Raw genomic sequence first — 15,974 nt, 5'->3', positions numbered from 1 at the left:
AAGCATTTATAGCATTCTTTTCTATAAAACTGTTGATTAAAATAATTTCTCCAGATTCTTCTCTTTAAAATTTGTCATACAGCGGTTTGCTAGTTATTCTGACCTGAGTAAGGGATCCTAACTGACAAATATTGGCCCTGTAAAAATTGACAGTATCTTTGTGTCTTAGTCTCAGAGACATGCAAAATAATAAACATTACAGGTAAAGTAAATACATGTTTACCTAAAAATAGCTGATGCTTGAGAATATTTTCTATCATTAAAATTAAACAAACTATTATCACTCTACTACTAGTCAACTGTTCAGAATTTAGCAGTTACTTTGCATATATGTGTATGAGTAATGTGGTAGTGTATGTTGAAAAGTTGAATTCTTACACAAATGTACTGCACACCAAGAAAGTGCTAACAGTGATCTTTCATGCTGCTGTGGGTATCTCAGTTAATAACGTTGAACTATTTCAACATGATATAAGGTCTTTGAAATTGAAGCAATTTGTATTTTAAGAATTTCCTACATACAGCAATGGCATTGGTTAAAAGAGGTTATCTTTTGTGATGTGGAACACATTCCATGATTCCAAATTTATTGAAAAAAAGAAAACCCCAGAAGCTTAATTTTTGCCTGTTTTGATTTGAATATCTTTATTTCTATAGGTACCTCAACACACAGTTTATTAAGAAGAATAAATTGACTGAAGCTGATCTTCAGTATGGTTATGGAGGGGTGGATATGAATGAACCATTGATGGAAATAGGAGAAGTAAGTATCTCTGAAAGTGGGAGTGGATATAAACTGTATTCAGAAGTGCTATATGTCCAGCTGTGTCCTTTTATATTTGACTTTTCTGGGTCACAGAATCTGAATAGTTAATACAGTAGAAGATACAAGCACTGAACCCTTTGTAAAATGAGATTACAGTTATGATGTAGAAAAATATAATGGTGGGGGCAGATATGAAAACTACTGGAGAGCTTCAGTTTAAATGTGATAATAGATGTCACTTTGCAGAAAAACTTTGGTTTATTAAGGATGCTACAATCTAGAAAATATTTTGAAGAAGCACTGCTTTTGTTTTTGGAAACCCTTGAAATACTTACTTTTAGGCTTCTATTTCTTGATGTCACAAAATGTAATAGCTTTTTTTGAGATTAGTCTTCTGTACATCTTATTTTCCAAGGCAAGCTGTTTTGTACTTCTGTTCTAGCAACTGGGGTAGAGATTTTGAAAGAAAAACTAGACTCAAAAAGGCTGACAGGCTGAGGGGTGGACTGAAAAAAAACCACCAGAAACATGATGTACTTTAAGTCAAGGCAGTTCAGGAATGAAAATTCTTCTCTCAGCTACCTGTGTTCTCTCCAAGGCTTGCTAATCAGTGGCGTCTGTAAAGGCTTATCAGAGCTTGAAAGTACATATTGCTGCACTGTTCGTGGTATCTCAAAATGGCATAAATGTTATTCCTTATTTCCTCAGACTGAGTTTTAGCCAAGTTCGTTTCTGCAATTGTCAAAGGTAGTCCTTAGCTCTGCGTGAATCACTGTTAGTTCAGCTGCTTTGGGGGCTGGGAATAGGTCTAGTCTTGTGCTTGGTGCTGTGTGATGCTGGTGTATTTATTAATGAATTCTTCCCCTGTTTCAATGTGCTACTCCATTGTGAGGTATCACCTCAAGGATGGTAGTGGCAGCTTTTGTCCATATTTTTCTGCCCTACAATGTTTACCAAAGAACAACAAAATAATTCAACTTTTTTTGAGTATTTTGTTTTCCTCATGTTGTTGGAATCTTAAAGAAGGACAATGACTCACACTTTTCTTCAAGCTTCCCAGCAGTCATTTCTAGGGTGGTACATCCCGAGCTCATCACTTGGGCAGGTTATGGGGAGGGTCAAGATTCTCAAACTGTAGCTGGCAGCCTTTGGGTTTTGATGAAGATGTTCAGATGATGATGTCTAGAATTCTACTAATGAGTTTTTCATTATCTCACTCATGAAGACTCCCTTTGTCTTTAACAAATACTGTCTTTGTAATTGGTAGTAGTGGGAGGTGAATTTTGGATCTTGAGGCAGTAAAGATAATCTCTCTTCATTACTGGTGTAGGGTTAGGTTTATGGCAGTTACTCCTTTGTCCAGAAAAGGAATGGAGACTTGAGCCTCATGCTCAAGTAGTTTAATGCATTGAATTGCAGCACTGGTTTTGGTGAATTCATTGCCCCAGAAATAAAAGTAGTTCACATTTCTTAACCTGCATGGCACTCACCAAGTTTATCAACTCTTTGATTTGAAGGCATTTTCTCTTTCATTATGGTTTCTGTTTAGATTTCTATGTTTTGTTCTTTGGATTGCACTAGGGGCTTTGATAAAGGTCTTTATAAAGCAATGAACAGTTGAAATAATGGAAGGAATTATCATTTATCCCTCTTTAGGTGACTGAGATGATTTGTCCTTTATCTACTCAAGAGCAAACATTAGGGTTATATATATATAATTCTCTTTGGTCTCAGCATGAAGTTATTTCGACAAGAAATAATGCCCAGTGTTTATAGAAGCAGAACTGTTCTCTGTGTACTGAAGTTTCTGTCCCAGCATCATTCCTGTGTGTTAATAAAACTTTGTGAGCTTTTCAGTAATCTTAAACATGTACATGCTTGCTTAGTTTTTCTGGGGTGTGTAACAGTAGGTACATACAAGACACCTGAGTTGTGTATGTGATGTGTATGGGCATGGCTTCAAACAGTTTATCATTCTGATAAGCATTCCAGACACTCAGTAATTGTTGTACTGGGAAAAATATAGGATGAGATCAGTTGATGAAAGTAGTGTGTCAGTGCTTGCAAGAGATTAAATTTTTTTCTGTCTCTGTAATGAATGCATGGTGAAGGATACTGCTTTTCTGAGTTGGGCTCTTATCACCCATTTTGGACTTGGATTTACGAGTTTTCAATGACTCCAAGAGCCCTGAGCTAGAAGGTAGTTAAGATGTGCCTTCTGTTTCCCCACCCCCTCCAACTCCCTAAACCAGATTCTGGAAAATGGAACAAACTGCCATGTTCTATATTGTCAATCGAGGCTGAGAAGTAAGATCAGTCCCTCTCTTCAAGGAGAAAAAGTCTGTTAAGCTAGTACATCAAGTGGCTGGATTGACCTGTCTGTAGTTTATTTGACAAGAGAATTCCAGTTGGCAGCTTGAAGCTGTTTCAGATTGATCCCTCTTGTAACTGAGAGGGACCATGATGTTAGAGACTGCCTCTCAAGAGACCACACTGCAAAATAGAGTTACCTGAGGCAGTCCCCTTTACCTCATAGTCACAAGACTTGTCAGTCCTGTTTGTTTGTGTGGTGGTGTGTTGGTTTGGTTTTGTGGTTTGTTGGGTTTTGGGGTTTTTTTCTCCAGAACTGTTTTATTTCAGCATTGCCTGCATGAGTTCCTGTCTTATGGAAACTGTTGTCCTCTAACTGTTCTATTACTACTGTCCACAAGGCAAGACAGTGAAAATTACTCCTCTTTTGATTTATAAACAAACTTTTAGCTCTTCTTTGACCCTGCTGCTGCAGTTGGGTCTGCTTTACCTCCCAGACTTCTTTACCCAGTATTACAGCGTGGGTGGTGGATAGCTATGATAGACAGAGCAAGTTCATTTGTCTGCTCTTTAAAAGAAAGATTCATTTCACAAGGTGGATTGGTTTGGATACCTAGTTGATAGAGAGATGCCTACTTTCACTTAAGACATACCTGATCAATATTTTAATTTTTACAGCTGAGGTTCTGTTAGTTGTGTCAAAGCTTTCTTAGCAGTAATATTCCCTCTGTCATTACTGATTTTGGTAATTTCAATTTTTCCCAGTCTACTATTCACTGGTAGGTGTTTTTTATAGATCTCAGACATGTGTGGGTATTCCCCCCATATGAAAGATCACATTATCTCCTTTGGGATTTAAATCTGATTTTAACTTAAGTGTAAAAACTCCTTTGAATGATTGCAGTTGTATTTTCAAAAATTGCATGTTTTGGAAGCAGTTACTTCAACCACAAAAGTTTGAGATATTTCGGTCGATTTGATTGATAGGGTGACCTATCCCTAATATGAAAGTGATTTGAATTCCATTTAAGTCAAATGTTAGCCTTGCAGCACTTTGCCTAAGCTGTATGCATCTTAGCTTGGAGATGCTCTCTGTGTGTTGAATATAAGGTTTCTGTGTCTTTTACTCTGACCTCTAACAAATTGGCTAAGAGACATTCCCTTTTGGCAGCTGAGGTGTATTTTGCTATCATTTTTAGAAATAGCGTTGGCTGCACACATTCAAACACTTCAGGTAGAAAGGCATGTTACTTACTTATTACTGCACAGATGTTTTGTTTATATGCACACTCAAACCTGTCCTAATCAATTTGCTTATGGTCCTTATGTGCATTTGATAATCCTTGGTAGAGTGGAATCAAGGAAGAAGTAAATCAGTTCTATTACATGCGTAGGAATAGTGAAGATTGGGAAGCATGCATTCAGACACTGCCTGACTAGAAATTCTGTCTGATGCTGCTAGTGTACAGATCTGTGTGATCTTCATCCAAATGCAGTCAGATGTTCTAGAAGAAAAATGCTAAAGTAATATATTGACAAATTGCGTGTGTGAGGCAAACAAAACAATTTAGAAAGGAGAAAGGAGAGGGTATCTAACAGTTTATTTTTTGATATCCTGAATGGGAGTTGTGTCGTCTTTGGTTTGGGTTTGGAGTTTTTTGGGGGGGTTTATTGGCATTTTTTATTGATGTAAACTTATGTTGTCTCCTGACAGCTAGCTCTTGATATGTGGAGAAAATTAATGATTGAGCCACTGCAGGCTATCCTTATCCGGATGCTCCTCCGAGAAATAAAAAAGTGAGTGCTTGTCTGTTTTTTCACTTTTACACAATGTGGGGTTATTGCACTTTTTTACTTTGAAAAGCCTGGGGACTTTGAACAAATGCTTTTATGTTTTTGTTTGTTTGTTTGTTTTTCAAAGATGGCTCCTTACCTGATAATGATGTTCTATCAGCTTTTTTCATTGTACCTACTTATCTGGTGGTTTGCATGTGTGGAAAAGGACACTGAAAATAGTTAATTTGCTGTAATCTGAGGGTAGTGATCTTTAATGTTTCAGCAGCCTTTCTAATCAATGGAATTGGGGAGTAGTTAGAATAATTCTTCAGGTCCCATAGGATGCATTTTCCCTTTTTCTCCACCTGATGCTGACTGCTTATGGATTCTGTGCTGTCAGTAAACTTAAAGATCAGGACTTAGAGAAAAATTTGCCAAAGCTAGAAAAGCTATGTTGCTTTGCATGGGACCCAAAATGATTTTTGCTTATCTGCCAGGAAGAGTTAAGCTTCTATATTTCTGTTGTGACTTTACTTAACACTATTGGTACTTTACTGGAATGAAATAAAAATAATTTTTTGCACTTCAAGGAAATTTACTATTTTATTTCTGAATACTTCTGCTTAAGCAAAGACCCTAGTAGTTACAGGGCTTAGGACTTTTTAAAGTTTGATTTAAAACTTTAGGCTATTTAACTCCTAAAGGATCTTTTTACTTATGAATAAACAGAAATTTTGAAATATGCTACAGACCTTGTGTGTAGTTGTAAGTTCCATCAGTTTCTACACTTTTACTATTGTTCACGGTAGCTCTGCAGTTGCCTAATGGCTGGAGTCTTAAGTAATTGCATGCCTTACTCAAGCGACCAGATTAGTGTAGGTAAATTGAGTGAGGCAGTTTGGCTGACTGAGGTTCCTTGGACATGCACTTGGTCAGAAAAAAAAGCTGTATTTATAAGACATTCAAGAACTGATTTTATTACTACAATTTTATTTTTCCTTCCTGAATCAAATTTTTGACAACGAAGTAACTGACATGATATCTCTGTCTGATGGTATTTCTGAAGCCAGAAAGTATTTATTTGCTTGTAGTTGTTGACTCATATTTGCTTTGTAACCAGTGCTAATACTGCTTTATCCATATGTTTACTATAACAATTTATTTTTACTAAATGAAGATTCTCTAATACATAGTGAAGAGAATGCTGCTTTGGTACATCAAGCATAGTGACACTGGAGACTCATTTTAGTCGATCTGTATATTTCATTGGTGGGTGGGAGTAGAAATCTGTATTAAAACCTTTTTCAACAGACATCTGATGCCTCTTAAAAGTAATGGTATGTATTTACCTTGAGGCTGGCTGCAGATCTCAGAAGGGTATTTAGATCAAGACTGTTACTGGCTCTGTGGAGCATTAGATCTTGAGACTGTAAGAAATTGTCCTTATTTATTATTAAACCATTTGGAAAGTTTTAAATAAAACGTGAGTCTGGATTCCCCCCATCTCCTCCCCTTGGTTATTAAGGATTCTTCTGTGTGATCTCAAAGAAGTTAATTCAACTCTGTTTCTCAAAATACACATCTAACAGTTCATACTAAGTTTGTTCTAGCCACTGTAATCTGCATATCATGTAACGAACTATATGAGACAGAACTTACTGTAGCTGTTCTTCCTAGTATCATGAAATGTAGGGCTTGCTGTGGGTATTCTGAGGATGGCCTTTGCATGTAATGGGCATATGGGCTTGTTGCTGTTCTTTGCTATGATTCTACTGGTCAGTACAGTTTGTAAGAGGCAATATTGAATGCACTGCTGCAGATGACTGTTAAATATATTTTAGCATTGAGTTCAGCAATTAAGGGATTAAACAAGGTCTTTGAAGAGATGGGTATTGATAAGTTAGATCTGGTGGAGATTCAAGAATATGCATGCGAAGAATATTACCTAAATTTAATAAAATTACTAATACATATATATACTTAAACTTCTCGATCAGATGCCTTCTGAAGTGTAGTATTTAAATGTGTGCACGGTGTAGTTTGTAAAAATGTTTAAAAAAACCCCACCAAACTTAAATAGATGGGACTGTTGAACTCCTTATAACCAGAAGATTTTTCATAGTATGTAATGATACGTCGAATTGATAACCAACATTGTTGTCAACTGGTTGCATATAAAAGTATGTTTATTACTGTACTGGAAAAGGTAGGGGGACCAGAGCCACAGATTTTGCTTTCAGGTTTTATTTATCAATGTATTTAATAAGAATTTTAAAAAGACGACTTCTGACAAATCTTGAGCATATTGACTTTTTAGAAGCTATAAACTTGTGCAGTACACTATACGTTACAATAAAATAAACCAAACTTTTTTGGTACATAAAAATAAGTAAATATAAGTAGTGACTTCTGGTTCAGCTGAACAGGATGGCTAAACTGATCTAAGAGTTTGCTGATGCCAAGAAGGAGCAGGCTGTGGTCTTCTGCCTTTCTTGTGCTGAGTTTGGTGCTCATCTAGTCCTTTAGTGAACCAGCTCAACTGCTAATATGACTGGAAACTGTCTTTGCTATTGTGTCTCACAGATTGGCATGGTGAGTCAGTTGAACAGAGAACTAGATGAGCGCTAAAGCTGTGCTAGAGAGAGCTCTGACTGAGAAAAAGGGAGCAGAATTAGCCCCTTTGAACAACAGAGAACTGTTAAATCGTTTAAGCCTGTCTTGTCTGACTGCACTCCTCTTAATACAGAGTTCTGAATATAACACACTTTCTTCCCCCTCCCTCTAGCCCAAGCACTCCTCCTACAAGGCAAGCTGAATCTCAACTTACGCATTTTTGTTTCAACACAACAGGAAGCCATCAAGATCTTGAATTGTGAGAAAATTCATCTATGAAATTCTTAAACAGAGATAATTTGGAAATTATTCAGGTGCTATCTCAAATGACATGAGTGCTTAGTACAGACTAACCAGGAGAGGCTTCTCTACTAAAGATAAACTAACACTTCCTAACCAACTGAACCTATTCCTGTCTAAGCTGATACATTATTTACACTATTTGTTTGAAAGGAAAGGTATTAAAAGTTAGCTTTTTATAAAGCGTTTGAAACAGGCTTTTCAGTTCACAGTAAATTCTGTAGTTAGTTGGTCTCAATAGGCCATTGGTCTGACACAGCAGAGCAGCTCTTTTCACTGGTGGAACATTCTTTTAGTGAGTACAGTATTTATTATTGTACCTTTAAATAGGTTCTACGGGGGCTATAGCAGTACGCTGCAATACATGTTAAACTTCAACAGCTAGCTTTATTCTAAAGATAGGAACAGGGTGAAGTTAATATAAACCAACACAACTTCCTTGACTTTGTGTTTTGTAGCTTTCTTCATTTCTTTTGAAGAAAAGCTCATCATCATCATTCAGCTTAGTGGAACTTGCATTTCTAGTGTTTTATCTTTTTGTCCAGATTCCACACCAAACATCATCCCTCCCTTCTACCCTCTCAAGATGTCCTGTGACATCCCTGCCTCAAATTGCATGCAGCAGCTCTGTAGCTGTATGCATCCAAATTGCTTGCTCACTACTGCCAAGAAAGAATATATACATTTAATAGATTTCCACCTTGGCAGGATCAGCTATTTCTCTCATTTTAGTTTGGTGGATACTTTTACTGCTACAACTGTAATGAAAATTACTCTCAAAACTTCTTTCAAATTTTGTTGAAACTAGCCGTTTGCATTACAAATTCTTGGGAGCAGAGTACCACTTGACGGGGGGGTACCCTGAAGATGCTGCCAGAGCAGGCAAAGCTCGTTCCATACTCTGTTTCTTTTCATTTATTGCCTTCATGCTATTAGATCTCTGCTTGGAAAGCCCGTCTCCCCCATGCAGCTCTTCCATGGAGCATCTACCTTCTTCACTTTTAAAGGTTTTTTCTAATGATACACTGACCTTTGAGTCCCCTGGGCCTGACCTCTGCTGCCCCCTTTCCTCGTGCATCTGTGAAGTGGCCTGTGAACCAGGCAGAGGGGAGCTGAGCCTTCATCTGTTATTACAGTAATGCTGCTTGTGTTTGTGTCACCAGTATCTTTCTACATCCAAAACCCCATATACATATACCCCAGCCCCAGGTGGACTGGACTGTCTCTTGACAGAGCCCTGGTTTGTAATATGCTGAACTTTTGGTTACTTAGCTTTCCACACTCAAGGACATCCTGCTGTGTTCAAAGGCTGCATGCATCCTGCAGCTGACGGTGCTCCTGGGCCTCCCAGGGTGGAGCTGGGTCCAGGCCCTACTCTGGTGTTTCAGTTCTTCCCTTCTGTGGCATGCTGCTGCCTCTGCCATTGTATAACCAGACCCAGCAGAGGGACATTGGCAAGAGTGCAGGGTGTGATTATATGTACCTAAACTCAGATTTATTCCATATATTCAGCTACTAGAACCACAGGAAACCTTCCTGTCCCCCTAGGGGAAATCAGACCCATCCGCTCTAAAGCAGTTACCCATTAGGTCAGCTCATTTGTAGCAGGTGACCAAGCTGCATAAACAGTACAGTAACTGCTTGTGAGCTGTTAGAGTGCTAGGTTTTTCCACCCATCGTAAATATACAGTAGTATTTAAAAGCAGTGCACATCATTAACAGTGTTGTGAACACATGACTATGTTCTGGTGTACGTAATATGCTGGTGTGGCTGTACCAGTAAACCTCCCTAGCTCATGCTCTTGGGCATTCCCTAGAGGTTTTATCAATTCCAAATCAAAATGAATAAAATTTGCAAAAGTATTTCTCCTGCGTTCCACCCCAGCCTAGATGGGTATATGGTAATGTTTGGGTGTGAAGCATTTTTGCTGGCTTTGCTTTTTTTTCCCTTTCAATTTCTTTAAATCATTCATATAAATGACTTTCCTGTATCAACATAAGTTTCTAACAGAGAACTCATTTTGTCTTTTCAGTACAATTTGGGTAAAATTAAAGTTCTTATTCTATATACATGTATATATGTGTACATACGTATTTTAAAAAGGAAAATCTTTGAAATTATAACTGCTGATGCTTTAGTGTAAATACACCTTTGTAAATCATATTTTAGTATTACTTAACACCTGAGAAGCTAAGGAATAATTTTTACTTCTTTGTAAAGTGGATGTGAAAGGTGGTCATGTTTTAAGAAAGTCGCTGCTGCTCTAAGTCTGGGTTCATTATTTCCTGTCTTTGCAAAGGAATGAACACTAATGGTTTTAGCATGCAAAACACTTGTTTTGATTACTTTTGTTTTCAACTGAATGAGACTAAAGATAATGTTTTCTTCACTTGAACGCGCTCATTTGAAGCTAAGAACTTGACTGAAAAATGTAAGGTTTTCCTTTTCAAATGTATGATTAACAATTGTGATGATGCTTCAAGGAAATTATTTGTTCCACTTGACAACTATGTGTTGAATAGTAGATATTCGGAAAAGAAACTAGCATGCTGCTTGCTGTGATGCTGGCAAAAATTATTATTGGTTGGTTGGTTGTGGGGTTTTTTTGGCAGGGGCAGGAGTGTGAAGGTAGTCTATTTTATAAATGCTACAAATACAAGGTAGAACTTAATGTAACTTTTAAAGTACTTGCTTAGAGTATGTCATTTGGAATACTTGTGTCCTGAGCAAAGACTTGGAAATTTCATGACCTGCAAATGCTTTTGAACAGTTTATGAATTGCTATCTCAACAATTTAAATGTATAGGAGAGAAACAAGAGTGCATTTTTTTTCTTTTAAGATTAATCTTCTTCAATTTTGCCAATATAAGCAGAGGAATTTACTGGAAAAATGGTTTCATCCAATTTTATTTCATTTGGCTATCAGATAAGTTGCACGAGATACCCACATTCTCATGAGTGTTTGCTTTGCCTATTTCAGTGATCGCTGTGGAGAAGACCCAAACCAGAAAGTAATCCATGGGGTTATTAACTCCTTTGTTCATGTTGAACAGTATAAGAAAAAATTCCCCCTAAAGGTAGATACACATTTCTGATTTATGTTTTTGATTTTGAATTTTAATCTAGTATATGCATTATTTGTCCTTTAAAAAAAAAAATCTCCCTTTTAGTTTTATCAGGAAATTTTTGAGTGTCCTTTTCTGAATGAAACAGGGGAGTATTATAAACAAGAAGCTTCAAATTTATTGCAAGAGTCAAATTGCTCACAATACATGGAGAAGGTAAGAGATTCTTCTTTACACGTGCAATAACTAAAATCTGATGTTATCAACATACTGATTATACATGTTTTCCTGTACAGTTCCCATAGTTCTTTGTTGTATGCTTTCATGCAGTTTAAACTATACTTTTTAGTGCATGGTTAACCTGAGTATAAACTGCAAACCTTGCCTATGGATGGACTGTCAGTTTTAAAGTATTTCAGACTAAATTATAAATCAATTTCATGAAAAGTAAGAAAAAAAAGCCAAACTCAAAGCATGTATCAGGTTGATGATTATTGCTTCCTCACTTCCTTCTTTTCCTCCTGTTTGTGGTAGCACGAGTTCTAGCAATATAGTGGTTAGAGAAGATTATATGATAGAGTTGTTACGAAGCATTGTTAAAAATTACATACTCTGAGGTGGATTTTCTTTTGTTTCACTTTGTGGTGTATAAAGTCAGGTTGTGGTTAAATTGCTTGTAATTCTTATACCTTGCTCATGAAAGCAAAGATTAATACAAGACTAGGAGTCAGTCCTCAGTGCTGTGCTGTCCACAGTAACAAGAAGAGTTGAGAAGGCTGTGAGACTGCTTTCAACCACAAGGAACATAAGCTAATGGTTGCACACCTGAGGTAAAATTCAGGAACAGGCTAAGACTTCAGCTAAACCAAAAGAAATGCAGGTTCAGTTTATCTGTCATTAGCACCCTGCAGCTGCCCTTCTCTCCCTAGGCTTCCCTCACCTTCACTAGATATAAGTACTTTTATGTTGATACTCATATGACTTGTTTTATGATAATGCCTATTTCTTTCATTGAAGTTATAAAGAAAGCTTTCATTAATAGCTCAGTTGGACTCCTATACCTTTTGAGTAGATGTTTACATACAAGCACATGAGTTTGGAACACTGAAGTGACTCTTACAATCATATAATTAGGTGTTGTGTTAAAACTTTCTCAAGAGGAATAGGAAGTGTGGTAGGAGAAACTGGGAAGGACAAAGTTGAAGGAAAAAAGTTTTGAGAACTACTGAGTGCTGTTAGACAGCCTGATTCAAAAGAGCAAATTTAATTTTTCAGCATCCTGGACAAGTTCTTTTTTAAAATGCATTATCTATTTGTGTGATCATTCTATGTACATATATTGCTGTATATTCATGGTTCTATATTAGTTGTTAGTATTTCATCAGCTCTCAGTTTACAAACTTGTTTGTAGGTTTTAGGTAGATTAAAAGATGAAGAAATGCGGTGTCGGAAATACTTGCATCCCAGCTCATATGGCAAAGTAATTCATGAATGCCAACAGAGAATGGTAGCTGATCACTTGCAGTTTCTACATGCAGAATGTCACAATATTATCAGACAAGAGAAAAGAAGTGGTAAGTCTCAAGTGTCACAAAAAGTGTGAAATGGTTTTTGTTTTCTTTTAGCATTGCTATTCGCTATCTTTATTCAGTGACCTTTGGTGTGCTTAAGCATTTTCAACTAGTACTGTTACTTGTGTAGAAACCCCAGTTAAAGCCTGAATGACATTTTTCTTTTACCATGTAATACATTCTCATTCTTCCAAATACCTAGTCAAAACCTTCTTTTTGTTGTTAACAACCCTTCTTTTGGCCAATACTCTTTCTCTTTCCTTGTCTTAGTTGACTTAAAAACACATTAAAGTCCTGTGTCCTGTAGAATTGATCATATTTTATGCTTGTGTCTTCATCTGTAAACCAATGGCTCTGTCTTTACAGATTCTTCATCCTCGTAATCAGTCAGGATTAGAAAGTATTTTGGCTTCTTTTCATAGCCACTTTTTATTGTCCTAAATCTTTTGTGACCTTTCTTCCCAGATCCTTTTTACAAAAGGAGTTGCTCTTACGGTTACATTCTCTGCCTGACTAAAAAGAAATTTGCTTCTTGATGACTACATGTCTTTTATCCTTGAAAGAATGCTTATTCTTGCATGGAAGATGGTATCCATTATGTTAAACATTATTTTTCACAGTCAAACTCAAATTGTTTCCAGTAATAGTATTCAGTTCCCAGAGAGTTTGGCAAATTTGATCAGAGCTTGGATCCTTAAAAATTATAAAAAAAGCAGTTGCTTATTTACAGCTTTTCTAACCTGAGAAAAATTTCAAGCCACACCGAGAAAAATTTAAAGCCACACCATTGGAGGAAAACAAAATGTCAAGAAGTTACCGAAATTAATTATAGTCAGCTGCTGCTAAGGGAGATTTAGGGAAGCCAAGGATTAGAATAAGCTGGCACAATACTTTTCCATACTAGCCCACACTACCTTTCCATACTAGCCCACTGCTCCTAAATAAGCAGAATTGGAAGAGTGAGGTTGTCACAATGGCAGTACTCAGTAAATACTGATACTAGCGCTACGATTTCCCTTTTTGCTTTTATCAGTGATCCAGTGTATGTTATTTTTTTTATTTTAATTTTTTTTTTTTTTTCCGGAACAGTTGATCTTGTTTCAGTCTTTGGAAAGTTCTGTGTGAAATGATGGTACTATATTAAGTGTTGATTTTTAGTGTTTCTAAGCATATTCTATAAAAATGTATCTCTGTTACAGACATGGCAAATATGTATACTCTACTTCGTGCTGTGTCAAGTGGTTTACCTCATATGATTCAGGAACTACAAAACCATATCCATGATGAGGGCCTTAGAGCAACCAGCAATCTTTCTCAGGAAAATGTGAGTTTCCTCAGGCAGCTGAAATTATCTGTTTGATTAACATTCCTGATGAAATGTTTACCCTTTTCCTTTTAGTCTATTCTGGTTTTGTTTGTTTTTTTCTTTTTTCTTTTTTTTTTTTTTTTAAATTTTGTCTGTATGAAATTGGTTTGGAACATGATGGATAAATTGTAACTTCTAATCAGCACGCTTAGCTGTGTGACACGTACCTATCCTGGAAGTTGCCTGGTGTGATCTAACCAGAAACAACTACAGCTAGAGAGCTCTTGTTGTTTGTTTGATGCTGTCATGGCAAGTAGGTCCTTTTGTTCTGTGTATGTATTTTTTTTTTTTCCTGAATTTCTCCAAGTCAGTGGCATTTGCTGTTCTGGTATGTTAGGAACCAGTGATTCCCTTTAGTTTAACTACATGTTATTTGTAAAGACTTGACATCATTTCCTCATTTCCATGTGGTGTTTTTCACTAATAGATTTTTCATCTCATATTTTCATGTAATTTCTGAAAATACTGTAGCTTAATTATTTTACTGAAGTTTTACACTTTTTTTCAGTTCATATGTATTTAAATTACTCTATTCCATTTTTGTTCCTCCAGCATTGCTGTTCAGAAACAAACAAGCTTTCATCTGGCATTATGTTTGTACATATGTACATCTTGCTGTCTGCATCTGTGCTCGCTTTCAGATGCTGGCTTTAGCCACCCAGTGTTTCTGTCTATAATAATAAGTAGATACAAACTGTCGTAAATTCACTTTTTATTGAGTGCACAGGAGTTCTTACTCTTCTGTGACTCCTGTGGGCATACTTAAAATGGGCTGAAGTCTTCAGTAGTATATTTTGCTTTCAAATTATTTGTAAGTTTATTGAGTTTATTCTTTCAAACTAAAAGCGTCTACATAGGGAAGTGAATGCAGAGCCATAAGGGTGATGCAGATTCATAGCCTTATGTAGATAAATTCAAAATGTGAAATACTTGCTGCACTGTGTGGATTAAGTACTTTGTCATCAAAACATTTTTCAGGTGTGACCTGAGAATGCATTTGGGCAGTCATGTGATACAGCCAGTGCATTGCACCCTGTTGGATTGCTGCCTGCCAGCTTGTCTGCATAGGCGCTTCTCTAAGTCATATTGGTCATTTTTATACAAAAGGTTATGCTGAAATGTGTCACACTAAATTTGATCAGTAACTATCCTACATAAGAGAATTCAAAGGGTTCATCCAGATTTTCTGTCTCTGAAGTTAGTGTGTAGGAGAAGCAGCGGCTTACTTATTTCAGAAGCTTTTTGGCTTGATTGCTGTATTTCACAGAATCATTAGTTACATGTTAGCGTTAATGATTTCTGAAAGTGCTAATAAAAGGATTTTGGGGTATGATGGCAAAGATGAGGCAGCATGAGAACAGTATAGACTCAGATGTCTATAAATACAACCATAGACTCTTTATTTCCAAAACATGCTCAATCACATAGTGTAAGAGTAAAATGCAGACTCAATCCTCTTAAACACTTAGTCACTATGATTCTACTTTTATCAAAAATAATAATTAGGAAAAATGTACAACTAATAGATATATTTGTAGATAATACTTATTAACTAGCTTTCTGTTTTCTCTACCTTTTTTAGATGCCAACTCAGTTTGTGGAATCAGTTTTGGAAGTACATAGTAAATTTGTTCAGCTCATCAACACCGTTTTGAATGGTGATCAACACTTTATGAGTGCCCTTGACAAGGTAACTTACATAAAAAAAGCATTGGAAAACAAAATGTGGGACCCTGTTTTATGTTTACCAAAATTCTTCATGGCATCAACACATGTTCAAACGTGGAGTTCTTACGCAGTTTTTCTAGTTTGGAAATTTAATGGAACGAAAGACAGTCCAGTGTTAGGGGAAAAATATGTACAAAGGAAACCACTTTAATACTTAAATGTGTTCAGAACAAAATACCTTTCATCATAATTCAAAACACAAAAATGGAGCTGAACCTTTTAATGTAAATGTAAGTGCCAGTAATAAAATAGACAAACTGAGTGTTTTGGGAAGTTTGATAACACTTCCATGCATTTTAACTTGAATTTGCTTGCTGCCATAATGTTCTAACTCCGAATGCTGTTAGTATTACTTACATAGAAGCTTTGTTTAGACTTTTCAAGTTGACTACAAAGAATATCTGGAGGCTTCAATCACTATTACAATAGTATAACTTCTTCCAGGAGAGAACTGCTCTTAAAGTTAAGTAAGCCTATT

General features: G+C 36.4%; 1 protein-coding gene across 1 annotated transcript in view; it reads left to right on the top strand.

The window, feature by feature from the left end:
- CUL2 (cullin 2) overlaps nt 1–15,974 on the top strand; it is a gene marked incomplete at its 3' end in the record, with an annotated part of 41,119 nt that overhangs the window by 15,093 nt on the left and 10,052 nt on the right. The window contains exons 4-10 of the mRNA XM_010019415.1: nt 658–763; nt 4,791–4,873; nt 10,747–10,843; nt 10,937–11,047; nt 12,243–12,405; nt 13,602–13,726; nt 15,351–15,458. Coding sequence (XP_010017717.1) covers nt 658–763; nt 4,791–4,873; nt 10,747–10,843; nt 10,937–11,047; nt 12,243–12,405; nt 13,602–13,726; nt 15,351–15,458 — 793 coding nt within the window. The remainder of the gene's footprint in view (nt 1–657; nt 764–4,790; nt 4,874–10,746; nt 10,844–10,936; nt 11,048–12,242; nt 12,406–13,601; nt 13,727–15,350; nt 15,459–15,974) is intronic.

This window comes from Nestor notabilis, unplaced genomic scaffold (assembly GCF_000696875.1).
Source record: "Nestor notabilis isolate BGI_N333 unplaced genomic scaffold, ASM69687v1 scaffold5558, whole genome shotgun sequence".
NCBI lineage: Eukaryota > Metazoa > Chordata > Aves > Psittaciformes > Psittacidae > Nestor > Nestor notabilis.
The sequence above is the reverse complement of the archived record's forward strand: the minus strand, read 5'-3'. Positions and strand labels throughout refer to the sequence as shown.